The 13,530-nt window shown below is 48.9% G+C and overlaps 1 protein-coding gene across 1 annotated transcript in view; it reads right to left on the bottom strand.

Moving 5' to 3' along the window:
- OTOP1 (otopetrin 1) overlaps window positions 1-10,880 on the bottom strand; it is a 43,513-nt gene extending 32,633 nt beyond the window's left edge. The window contains exon 1 of the mRNA XM_005681964.3: window positions 10,466-10,880. Coding sequence (XP_005682021.2) covers window positions 10,466-10,880 — 415 coding nt within the window. The remainder of the gene's footprint in view (window positions 1-10,465) is intronic.

Below are 13,530 nucleotides of genomic sequence, written 5' to 3'. Positions count from 1 at the left end.
AGAAATGGCCAGATGAAGTGAGGCAGGCTGATTGGGTGGCAAGGGCAGAGGCTGTAACTCTGGGGACCCGGCTGTATCACAGACAGAATGTGTGAGTTCAGATAGGTCATTCCCAAGCTCCTCGTCTTGGTTTTCCCATCTATAAAACGAGACTGGTCCACCGCCGTGGTTCTCAAACTTGAGCCTGGGTCGGAATCACCTGGAGGACTTGTTAAAGCAAAGAGTACTGGGTCCCACCCCCAGAGTTTCTGATTCAATAGATCTGGGGCGGGGTGCCCAAATTTGCATCTCTAACAAGTTCTCACGTAGAGCGTGTGCTGTTGGCCTGGGACCCCACCTGGAGAATCACTGATTTAGGACATCTCTGTCACTGACATTTCAAGAGTTGTGATAAGAACACCACATGCAAAAAAAAAAAAAAGAACATCACATGCCTTCTCACATTCCTGCAGCCCTTTCTTCCTTCATCCATCCTCCCATCCATTTCTTTCTACAACAAATGTTTTAGGGACTTCTACTATACATGAGGGGCTTCCCAATTGACACAGTGGTAAAGAATCTGCCTGCCAATGCAGGAGACGCATTGGGTTCAAGCCCTAGGTGGGGAAGATCCCCTGGAAGAGGAAATGGCTCCCCAGTCCAGTATTCTTGCCTAGGCAATTCCATGGACAGAGAAGCCTGGTGGGGGCATGAGGCATTTTGTCAGGCGCTCAAAGGTAAACAAATAAGATTGCTGGAGGAAAAAAAAAAATACACGCATATAACACTGCATAAATTGGGGTGTGCAGAAGATATAGAGGGGTGAGCTGGCCCCAAACTTCTCATCTGCATCATGCAAAATCAGAAGCCAGTGGAAGAGTAGCAAGAGTCCACTGCAAGGAAAGGACTGCAGTTGAGTGAGAAACTCTGTTCCTAGGCAAGATGGTGCCCATGGGTCAGGGCGAAAGACAGAAAGATATTTGAAGATATGCAGAATATAATTGTTTGACACCTCTTTGTTGTTCAAATAAGATCCAGGCACTTGGGATATAAAAACATCAATAAAATAAAGTATATGTCCTTGGTGAGTTTAACCTTCTACTGGGGAAGACAGGAAAATAAGCAAATAAGTGATAAACACAAAAGAAATGTCAGGAAGTGTCAAATGCATGAGGTTGACGATGGTAGTCAGAAAAGGATTCTCTGAGGTGACAGCTGAACAGACAAAAAATGATGGGAGAAAAATATCCACAGAACTCACCTGACAAAGGACTTTAACCAAACAATCAGGAGCTTTAACCAAACAATCAGGAGCTTTAACCAAACAATCAGGAGCCCCCTTAGCGAGGGAAGATGTAGAGGAAAGGGAGAAACAATGAGCGTAAACTTTGCAACAAACTGAAGAGGTAGATGGATGTATAAGGGAAGGAAAGAGAGAAGGAAGGGAGGGAGGGTGTAAATGCGTGGATGATGGACGGATGGATGGATGGATGGAGAGATGGTGGATGATGGATGATGGAAGGAGGGATGGATGGATTATGGATGGATGCATGAGTGAATGGATGAATAGTCCAGTTTAATAGAAATAAGAAGAAGATGATAGAAGTTATATCTAAATGGATGAAGATAAACTGTCTGGAAATGTGTAATTTACATGCTCTTTAAAGACTTGTGATACAGACTAAAGCTGGGGATGGACTGAGTGAGGAGCAGAACAACCTTTCAAAGTTCTCATGGTAAAGAGATGGGTACTAGGGGAAAAGAGGGAAACAAATGCATTCTAAAGATCTTATCTCTTTGGAATAGAGAGGAATGGGAGGATCTTGGAGTGGGAAGCAATGTGGTGAGAATGGAGTAATATTTATCTGATTATGAGAATGAGGAAAGGTAAGCTAGTGATTAATAGCGTAGAAAAACACAGTAGAATGTTCAAGTTCTCCAAAGAGCAAACACTGGAAAAGGCAAATGAGTCAACAATATGTACAATAAATCATTATAATCACCCTAAAGAAAAACAGAAACAACAAATTTCAGAATATAAACCATTACAATTGGAATGGTCTAAGTCTCCCATTAATTAGTAAGCAAAGATGGGAATTCTGAATTAAAACCAAAACCTAACTATATGATCTTTTCATGAAACACACTTTTAGCTGAGTGACAACGGTGGAAAAGAGGGAGGTGGACAAAGCGGAAGTAGGCAACACAACCTAAAAGAAACGAGGCAGAGGAATGTTCATATCCGACCACACGGGATTCAGGATTCACTGTAAACATTTAGGACAAATAATTCTTCCATCTTTATCATTACATGTGAAAAAAAAAAAACACATCATGTATGAGGAAGACATCATAATCAAATAATCCAAATAAAATCATTTTTGTTTTGTGTATTTAACTCCTACTTTACAAAAAAAAAAATTGAGTGAAAGATTTCAGAACCAGACAGACCTAGCAGACATAGACAGGACATAGAGGAACTGAACTGCACAACTGACAGACTTGGTTTTACGACATCACCTTGCATGTTGATAAAAATCAATTATGTCATAAAAGCACAGAACATAGATTGTCATGGTAGGTACTAACGCCCTGGTTTCAAATCCATTTGCTACCACTTTATTATTGTTGATGACCTAGAGCAACTTCCTAACTTCCCTGTGCCTCCATTTCCTCATCTGTAAAATGTGGATTATAAGATTGACTGTCTCCTAGGGATGTTCAGTTCAGTTCAGTCACTCTGTCGTGTCCAACTCTTTGTGGCCTCATGGACTGCAGCATGCCAGGCTTCCCTGGCCATCACCAACTCCCGGAGCTTGCTCAAACTCATGTCCATTGAGTCGGTGATGCCATCCAACCATCTCATCCTCTGTCATCCCCTTCTCCTCCCATCTTCAATCTCTCCCAGCAGCAGGGTCTTTTCCAATGAGTTGGCTCTTCCCATCAGGTGGCCAAAGTTTGGGAACTTCACCTTCAGTCCTTCCAATGAATATTCAGGACTGATTTCCTTTAGGATGGACTGGTTGGATCTCCTTGCACTCCAAGGGACTCTCAAGAGTTTTGTTCAACACCGCAGTTCAAAAGCATCCATTTTTCGGCACTCAGCTTTCTTTATACTCCAACTCACACATGCATATGTGACTACTGGAAATGGCAAAGTAATGTCTCCGCTTTTTAATATGCTGTCTAGATTGGTCATAGCTTTTCTTCCAAGAAGCAAGCGTCTTTTTATTTCATGGCTACAGTCACCATCTGCAGTAGCCTAAAGGCTACTTTGGAGGTCAAAAAAATAAAGCCTCTCATTGCTTCCATTGTTTCCCCATCTATTTGCTATGACGTGATGGGATCGGAAGGAATGATCTTAGTTTTCTGAATGTTGAGTTTTAAGCCAACTTTTTCACTCTGCTCTTGCACTTTCATCAACAGGCTCTTTAGTTCTTCCTTGCTTCTGCCATAAGGGTGCTATCATCTGCATATCTGAGGTTATTGATTTTTCTCCCAGCAATCTTGATTCCAGCTTGTGCTTCATCAAGTCCAGCACTTTGCATGTTGTACCCTGCATGTAAGTTAAATAAGCAGGGTGACAATTTATAGTCTTGATGTACTCCTTTCCCGATTTGGAACCAGTCTTTTGTTCCATGTCCGGTTCTAACTGTTGCTTCTTGAACTGCATACAAGCTTTTCAGGAGGCAGGTAAGATAGTCTGGTATTCCCATCTCTTGAAGAATTTTCCACAGTTTGTTGTGATCCACACAGTCAAAGGCTTTGGCGTAGTCAGTAAGGCAGAAGCAGATGCTTTTATGGAACTCTCTTGCTTTATCAACAATCCAGCAGATGTTGACAGTTTGATCTCTGGTTCCTCTGCCTTTTCTAAATACATCTTGAACATCTGGAAGTTCTCGGTTCATGTACTGTTGAAGCCTAACTTGAAGGATTTTGAGCATTACCTTGCTATCATCTGAAATGAGTGCAATTGTGCAGTAGTTTGAACATTCTTTGGTGTTGCCTTTCTTTAGGATTGGAATGAAAAAATGACCTTTTCCAGTCCTGTGGCTACTGCTGAGTTTTCCAAATTTGCTGGCATTTTGAGTACAGCACTTTAACAGCATCATCTTTTAGGATTTGAAATAGCTCAGCTGGAATCCATCACCTCCACTAGCTTTGTTCGTAGTGATGCTTCCTAAGACCCACTTGACTTCGCATTCCAGAATGTCTGGTTCTGGGTGAGTGGTGACACCATCATGGTTATCTGGGTCATGAAGATCTTTTCTGTACAGTTCTTGTGTGTATTCTGCCACCTCTTCTTAATATCTTCTGCTTTTATCAGGTCCATACCATTTCTGTCCTTTATTGTGACCATCTTTGCATGAAATGTTCCCTTGGTATCTCTTAATTTTCTTGAAGAGATCGCTAGTCTTTCCCATTATATTGTTTTCTTCTATTTCTTTGCACTGATCACCGAGGATGGCTTTTTTATCTCTTATCTCACCTAGGGGTGTAGAGGAGATTAATAAAGTCAACTGTCTCCTAGGGGTGTGGAGGAGATTAAATGAGTCATGACATGGAAAGCACCCAGAACAGGGTCCCACAAATAAAAAAATTCTACAAGGATGTTATCATCCTTATTATCATCACTTAACTAGGTAGAGCCAATTAGAAGGTTCTGCATCCACATTACTTGAGAATAATCCTAAAATGTTTAGTGTTGGCAGAGGGGAGACCTCTTCTTCTGTGTTAGGTGCCCAGAGCCCTCCTAGGGGTCTAGAATCTTGAACTGTAGACTCTTAGAGGTTGAAGTTACCACAGAGTTAGTCTACATCCCCCGTCTCATGCAAAGATGCTTCCCATTGCATCACGACCAGCACCTGTCTGGTCTCCACCTGAATGTGCCCAGGGCTGGGAGGCTCACCCTTTGCATCGCCAGCTGCTGCTTCGATTAGAATGCTCTTCCTCACATAGAACTTCAGCCAGCGTCCCAGAACCACCATCCTCTTTCCTGGCAATTCTGCCATCATTCACTCATTCCTTCATCCATCCATTCAACTACCCACTCATCCATTTGATGATTCAGTAAATATCAACTGGCACTCACTGCATGTTAGGCAGTGTGCCAGGAGCTCAGGTTATAATGGGAAGTGCATTCAAACAGGGTCTCTGCTTCAAAGAGCTCACTGTCTGGTTAGATCAACAAACTGAATGACACAATCTCCTGCTTGTGAAGTGCTAGGAGGAAAATGGACAGGATGTTATAAGAACATACAACCTGGAAGACCCACCTGGTCTGAAAGCAACATGAAAGGTTTCCCTGAAAAAATGACTCTCATTTCCTAGGAAACCCCCTACCATCTCCACATCCTCTCTCTTCTGGACTGTCTGTACACCCCTTCCACTCCTCCTGGGGCCACCCCCTAGCGGCACCCATGTGATGCTCAACAGGGGACACTCCACTTGCACCCTGACTTCCTTTCCAATCAGTGCCCAACCAGCATCAGCTTTTTAGGCAGCTGCATTGTAAGGCTGAAATCCTGAGAGGAGATTTGTATTTCTACTAGAGCAGAAATCCCATTCAAAAAAAACAAAACAAAAAAGTACATGTGAGAGAATGCAGGCAGTTAGGCAAGACTCTCTCACAGTAAGCCCAGGCTGAGCCTAGGAGATAGTCGCTCCCTTTCCTGGGGAAATCGCTCAGAAACCCCTGCATCTTCACCTGCTCCAGAATTTTGCTGGGTGTCACTGTCATGCTCAGTTCTCTATATTCTGTGTATTCTTTTATCCTTTTTTAAATTCAAGGTAGCTTCCCGAGACCCTACATATTCTCCCTATATGTAATGTACACGCGTGCTCAGTTGCTCGGTCATGTCTGATTCTTTGCAACTCCATGGACTGTAGCCCTCCAGGCTTCTCTGTCCAGGGGATAGGATTCTCCAGGCAAGAACACTGGAGTAGGTTGCCCTGCTCTCTTCCAGGGGGTCGAACCCAAATCTCCTGCATTGCAGCAGATTCTTTACTGCTGAGCCATCAGGGAAGCCCCACCCCCGACATTGGGGTATCATCCCATTTTACAAATGAGGCAATTGAGGCAGAAAAGTGAGGCTACATGCAGGGGGGTGGGGCAGAGAGCTCTTAGCCCTCGTGCTCTGACGCCCCTCACTGTCTGCACCATCCTTGCCCCCTCTTGCAGCTCTCCATACAGGGGCCACACCCGAGCATCCTGTCCCCAGAGCCCAGCCAGTGCCCCAGAGCTCAGTCCAGGCTGTTGAACCAAACTGAATCAATGTTTCTGCCCAGCCACCACAAAAGGTGCCCCCATGCTGTGGGCTCTGTTATTCTCTGCATATTCCAAAGATTCCTCTGCTGGGTGGAGAGGACAGAAGTTACATGGAAGTGAGGGATTTTGCCCCCTCTGTCACCCTCTAATATCACAAGGAGCTCAGCCCTCTTCTCTTTCTCACTCTATCTGAATGTTTCCGTTGACAGGGGCTCAACCCTCCCCCTGATGCCCTTTCAGCTTCTTGGTCCAGAAGATGAAGGTGATAACGTCCCCCTCAAGAACCGCTGTAAGACTGGAAATATTACACTAAGTGAAAGAAGCTAATCACCAACAGGACATATTAGGTGATTCCATTCACTAAAATGTCCAAGCCAGGCAAATCTAGAGATAGAAAGTAGGTTCATGGTTATCTGTTCCTAAGGTGGATATGGGTAAGGGCTCTCAGGGGGTAAGAGGTATCAGGGGATAAGAGCTAAAGGGCACATGCTTCTATTTGAGATGATAAAACGTTCTAAAAACTGACTGTGGTGATAGTTGCACATATCGGTGAATAGGGTTATTCACAACCCATCAGCTTGTGCACTTTGTGTGTGTGTGTGTGAGAGTGTGTGTATGTGTGTGTGTGTGTGAGTCACTCAGTTGTGTCCAACTCTTTGCGACCCCATGGACTATAGCCTGCAAGGCTCCTCTGTCTATGGAATTCTCCAGACAATAATACTGGAGTGGGTTGCCATTCCCTTCTCCAGGGGATCTTCCCAGTCCAGGGATCAAACCAGAGTCTCCTGCATTGCAGGTGGATTCTTTAAATGGGTAAATTGTAGATTATGTGGACTATGTCTCAAGAGGACTATTGTTTAAGAAACAGGATAAGAATTGCTGGGCATGCTGACACGTGCTCACTATACTCGCAGCAGGAACAGAAGCCCAGGAAAACAAGGGGTGTCTGAAGAGGCTGTGTCTGCAGAGGCCTGAGGTGATCAGATTGAGATGAACATGCATCCTGAGGAGGGAGCCAACCTGAAGCCCAGCACCACGTTTATGAACTTGCTGCATCCCCCCTGAAGTCAGCAGGGTGGACTGGAATCCCACGGGGACCCACCCTGACCGCTCCCTTCTTAGCCGCAACAGACACTGCCACAGGGCTGCATGCTGGGTTTTGCAATCCTGCCAAGCATCCTCCAGGAGTTTCTGGCTGCACTGCCAGACTGTGGGCTCCCTGGGTTCAGAGACAGTTGCATCCTTGGATCCTGTAGCCTTCATCCCTTGCCTCTATCTCCTCCTCTGCTCCCTGCCACCATCCCCGACAGGTGCCACCTCTCTTCACACAGGTGCTTGGAACCATCTGTTTTTGCAGCCTTCAATTTCTCACACATGGAGATGGCCTCTTTTTGAAATCCATCACTGCATCCCAACCTTTATCTCTATGGCCACCTGTCCTGGGCATGTCTTACAGATGCACCTTGCTTTACTTGTAGCCCCCTAACAGATAAGGGCCACGGTACTCAGAGCAGATGGAGAGGCAATGTGCCGTGTACACAGATGCACCTCATTCTACGTAAAAAAGCTCTTTGTAAGAATGTCTATATGTGTATAACTGGGCCACTTTGCTGTACAGCAGAGATTGGTGCAACACAGTAAATCAACTATCCTTCAGTTTTTAAAAAAGAAAGAGAAAAAAAGAAGTAATGATAAGAGCTAATCAATTATGGTGCAGGAGAGGGCAGAGAAGCAACCAATGAATCTTTTCCTAAGCCCTCTTTGCATAAAAAAAAGAAGAAAAAAACGAAAGAAAGAAAAAAATTGGGGGAGCACTCCGTAAAAATCTGATCTCATTTTAAAAGGAGTAGATTTGGGAGTGATTATTCACACACACAAAGAAAGCATTACCGTAACAAACGACTTTGTTAGGGACAATATCTCTAACCAGCATTCCGAACACACTCATTAAAACGTGGCTATTAGTCCTATTGTCGTCATTGCCATGATTTTGTGTTAATAACACTTCTCTGGGCTTGAGACAGGCCAGAAACCAGGAAAAAAGAAACCTCCCTTCACCACTACAGTCCTTCAAGAGACCAGAAACAACAGAAACAGGACCTTGGTAATTCACAGGATGAAACAGCTACTCATGGGATTTTCCTGTCACTGCGCACCGGGGTTGGCATGAGATGTCGTGCTGCTGCCAATTCTTCCAGAAGAAATCAGTCTCTTTACTCAGCAAATAGAGGATCTGGATGAATAATTCATCCTTCCTGCTGATTTTTTATGACAGCCAATGATTTCTGTTCCCCCAAAAGTCTTCACTTTCTCATATGCAGTAAGTGAGACAGAATGTCTTCTGCTCAAAGAAATGTTTCACAGCTCATACCAAGACCCAAAAACTTTCTCTGGAAAACCTCAGGGCCCGGAATGCCACAGGCTGGCTCTTTGTCAGAGCTGCAGACTTCCAAGACCAACACAGAAGCCAGGGCAGAGCTAAGTCAAACCTGTCTTTCCAGCTGGGATTCCAAGGAAAACCTCAGTCCCTGCTTCAGCTGAAGGCACTTCCTTTGGCACTGTGGCCTCCTAGCATACTTCTGGGATGATTAGGCGCTTGCCTCTTTGATAAACCACAGCTCACTTACAGGGGTAGACAGTGCTTCGCAAACCGCGTTCAGGCAACATCTCCCAGCTCCTTCCCTGAGAGGCAACCAGGATTCTTATTTTACTGATGAGGAAACTGGGACTCAGAAAGGCAAGGGTAACAGAGCTGAGTTATCACGCCATGCCTTCAGAGTCAGCACCACTTCCATCATCCACATGCCTCACCTGAAGCGTTCTGTTATTATGGACAACTTGCTGAGTGTCTAAACAGCCACACCATTTACTGAACACCTACTACGTGCTCTCTTGACGTTGCCTCTTTTATTCCATCTCTGCCTGATGTCTAATGGACATCTCAGATGTAACACATCCACAGGAGGGGCCCTGATTCTGCATTCCCACCCTGCTCCTTCCTCTGTCTTCCTAGTCTTGGAACATGGCAGTGCCACCTACCCATTGACTGGGGCCGCAATGCTCAGAGTCTTCCTGGGAGGAGGGAAAGAGACAGGAGGGAAGAGAGAGGAAGACCAGGGCAGAGGAGGGAGAGAAGGAAAGAGGAGGGGAGGGTGGGAGAAAGAAAAGATGGAAGGAGGGAGAGTAGGGGAGGAAGAGAGAAAGGAAAGAAGGAAGGAGGGTGGATGGAAAAGGGAGGCGTGGAGGAGAAGGGAAGGGTTGGATGAGGGGAGAAGAAGGGAAGAAAGAAGAACAGAAGGATGGAGGAGGAAGGAAGTGAGGGAAAGACCAAGGGAAGATTCTGCCACTACAGAGAAGTGAAGGTCAAAAGCCTGTGTGTGATATTTTTGAGCCTAAGTCAACAGCCCAAAGTAACATTCCATTCTTTTTGCATGTTTGTTTGCTATGGCTCTGGATTCACTGCTGTTTGTAGGATCACAAAACCATGAACCTCCCTGAAACAACCGCTTTCAGAGCAGGAATTTGGGCCACCCTGGAGTTGTGTGCAGTTTCTCCAAAGGCAAGATGAACTAGACACAGTCCCTGAGCCTAAGAAACCTCAAATCTCATCTGGATGACCAGGCTCATATCCAGCTAGTCATAAGACAAGGCGGAAATTCACAAAGGCCAAAAGAGCTCTACACAGAGGCATGGTGACCCATGGGAGTGAGGAGTAATTCCTGCCAAGTGTGTGGAGAAGGTGGCGTTGGGGCCAGATCTGTGAAGGAATGACACACTGTGACGGGAACTTGAAGCCTTTGAGCCTGGAGCACAGAATGAGGACAAAAGAGAAGATAAAACCAGAGTCACCTGGGACCGGATCAGAGAGAGCCTTGAACGCCAGGATAGGGAGTGTGGCCTCCGTCACGGGGTCAGTGGAACCATGGCAGGGCTTTAAATAAGGAAAGAAAGATGTGAATAGGTTTGTGAAACCGTAGCTGCAACGTCGGGCGGGATACAAGGCAAGAGCCTGAAGGCGGAGGGAGAGAGAAAAGTGAAGGTGGGGGTAGGGGGCGCAGAAAAGATGGACAGGAAGACGGAGGCAGAAAAGACTAAACGAGAGAGGTGGAAGGGAGCGAGGGCGCAGAGACACCGCGGGGCTGCAGCTAGCGGGCGAGCAGGCCGGTTTCGCGGTGCGCTCGCCCGCCCGCCCGCTGGTTTGCTGCGTCGGGGACTCACCGCGAAGCCAGCGCGCGCCGGCGTACGTGTCCTTGAGGCGGATGAGGCGGCGGTGCGCGGAGCTGCGGCGCACATACCACAGCATCCAGAGCAGCTGCAGCAGCATGAGCGCCGTGAGGAAGCACAGCAGGTCCCTCTTACCCACGCCCGAGGCGTGCACGGCCCAGGCCAACAAGAACAGCAGCCCCGCCACGAACACGTTCAGCGCGTACTGGCTGCTCAGGGCCTCGGCCAGCTTCTGCGGGAAGCTCTCGCGGACAGCGCCCCGCCGAGCCGCCGGGGAACCCGGGGATCCCCGGAACCCCGGAGCCAAGAACGGGGCCGGCGGGCGGGCCGTGGGCCAGGACGAGCCCCTCTCCGAGTCGCTCAGAGCCGCCAGGGGAGCGGCAGGCGCCCCTTGACCCTCGCGAATCATTGAGTGACCCTCACCTAATCTTGCCTCGGGGATGGCTGCGACTTGCGCCCCACCCGCTGCTCCCGTCCTCCCCTGCCCTAGCCCCGAGGGGCCTCGGCCGATCAGACCCCCTGTCCTGATCACCCGCGGACACCTGGTCTCCCGCCTTCTGCCCCCTGCCCTCGGTCAAGGCGCTCACCCAATCCACTTACCACGTCCCCACCCGCTGACCCCAGCTTCTTCGCGCTCCCCTATGCACACTACCCACTTCCCCTCCTTCCGCAAGGTCCGGGGCAACCCTTCCCAGCACCCTGGACCCACGCGGAGTCCCCGATGCCTCGGTTGGGCACCAGCCTTGCCGCGACGGCCGCGCGTCCTCCTGCTCCCCAGCCCAGCGCTTCCGAACCCGCCCGCCGTCCGCTGCTCTGTTGTCCCCTGAGCCGACGCCGGCTGACCCAGCCCTGCCCGGGCGACAGGTGGCTCCCGGAGTTGGGGTGCGAGGGAGAGAGGGGTTGTCCAGAGCCGGCCGAGAGGGTGGGCACGGGGGCGTGGCAGCGGGGGAACTGCGAGCCCGGAGGGTGCGTGCGCGGCTACCGTGCCGCAGCGTCTGCGTGGCAGCCTGCGGAAGCTCGGGTTAGTGGGAAGGTGTCCGTGTGCGTGAGTCTGCCTGTCCTCGTCCCTGCGTGTCTCTGTGGTCTGTTTTCTCTGTGCGGGCTCTTTCTGTCTGGCCCGTCAGTCTTTGGGTGTGCCTGCTTGGGGCGGAGAGGAGGGGACGGAGTGGCAGCGCCCGTCCCTAGATCTATGACTATGGGGATGGCGTGTCTTTTTTGCTTTTTCTGTTGCTTTTTTGCTTTTTCTGTTTCTTTTTTGCTGTTTCTGTTCGCCCGTCTGCCGCAGAAGCTGTCCCTGTGTGTCTGCCAGGAGATGCCCAGAAGCAGATAAAGACGGGAGCCACTTCCCAAGAAAAGATCATCTCTCTCCCTCCTACAGGAGCATGGGGAGCTGCTTCGGGACTGAGCCGAGCCGGGGCTGGGGGCTGCCCCCGGGTCCTCCCTGGAACTCGAGGCCCAGGGCCCCTCCCTCAGCTCCCTCCGCACCGCCCCCCCCCCCGCCCCCCGCCCCGCCAGACCTTGTCCGACAGGTGCCCCTCTCCGGAGGTCTTCAGGCGCACAGGAGATCCGGGCTAGAGTAGGGAGCTGGGAAGCACCGCTGGCGGGGAGATGGAGGCTGGGGAGGATGGGCAGGGCTCACAGCAAGCCACAGTGCAGTAACAGAGGGCTCAGCGCCCCGGAAACACCCTCTTCCCCTTGGTTTAACATCCTGTTGTTTGCCGTTCTAAAGTTCTTAATTTTGAAACAGGGGACCCACATTTCATTCTGCAGTGGATCCGGCAAATTGTATGGCTGGTTCCGACTGCCAGAGGGTCCTGGCTGCAGGGAGCCCCCAGCTGGGAGTCAACCTGAGGACTCCACCATCGTTCACATTTTCACTTTGTTCATTCACTTATGTGATGGATACTCATTTATCCTACATTGAATTAGTTGCCAGACTCTGCTCTAAGTGTGGGGGATTCAGCTCTGAAAGAGTATCGTTATGGAGCTCACCTTCTAGTGGAGACACCCTCGTGGGACAAGTACTTAACTGTCTGGAAACGGGGAGAGAATCACAGGTGAGACTCAGCCCTGTCTTGCAGGAGCCCATGACTCAGGGCTGTCTGGATGGGGAGGGCTGGAGGAGCCCTGAGTCTGCCAAGCAAGGCGAGAGGTTCCCAGAGGAGGCAGCACCTGAACAGTCTTGGGAGAAGTAGGAGTTGGCCAGGTGACGTGGGAGGGCAAGTGAGGGGGTTCAAGAGAGAGGATGGAGCGCATGCACAGAAATGAGTGCAAAAAGGCACTGAACATCAGGGACCATGTCCATCCGTCCAAAGCTTAGAGTGTGCCCTTCACCTGGGTGTCCCCAGAGGTAAGCCAGGTCGCTGTCGGTAAAAAAGCCGAGGAGTTAGTGAATGCACTCGTGGATGAAGGCTGTATGAATGAGTAAGTAAGCCAGGTGTCATCTTCTCATCACACTAATGGGGGGAGTGGGATCCAATGAGTCCTCCCCACTGTGCTCCACCCCTGACCTTGCTTTGTTTCCCTTCTTTGCATAGTGTTACCCGGAATGTGTGTATTTCTGGGGCCTGTCTCTCCCATTGTAATGAAAGCTCTATGAGAAGGACATGGCCTGTCTCGTCCACTGCTGTATCTCCATCACATAGAACACTGGTACCCAGCACATGGCAGGTACTCAATCAATACCTATTGAATTGTGTCTCCCCACAAAAGATGTTGAAGTACCACGGATGGTATCCCACCCAACTCCTCTGTCCATGGAATTCTCCAGGCAAGAATACTGGAGTGGGTAGCCATTCCCTTCTCCAGTGGATCTTCCCAACCCCGGGATCAAACCTGCGTTGCAGACGGATTCTTTACCATCTGAGCCAGCAGAGGAGCCCTGAAGTACCTGTGAATGGAAACTTGTTTGGAAACAAAAGTTTTGCAAGTGATCAAGTTAAGGTAATAGGATCCCATTCAGTATGACTGCCTCTTTCTTTAAAAAAGGAAACTTTGAAGATAGACACGTATGGAGGGAGGAGGATGTGAGGATATAGAAAGAATGCCATCTACAAGTC

Source organism: Capra hircus, chromosome 6 (assembly GCF_001704415.2).
Source record: "Capra hircus breed San Clemente chromosome 6, ASM170441v1, whole genome shotgun sequence".
Lineage (NCBI taxonomy): Eukaryota > Metazoa > Chordata > Mammalia > Artiodactyla > Bovidae > Capra > Capra hircus.
This window is presented reverse-complemented; position numbering and strand designations above follow the sequence as displayed.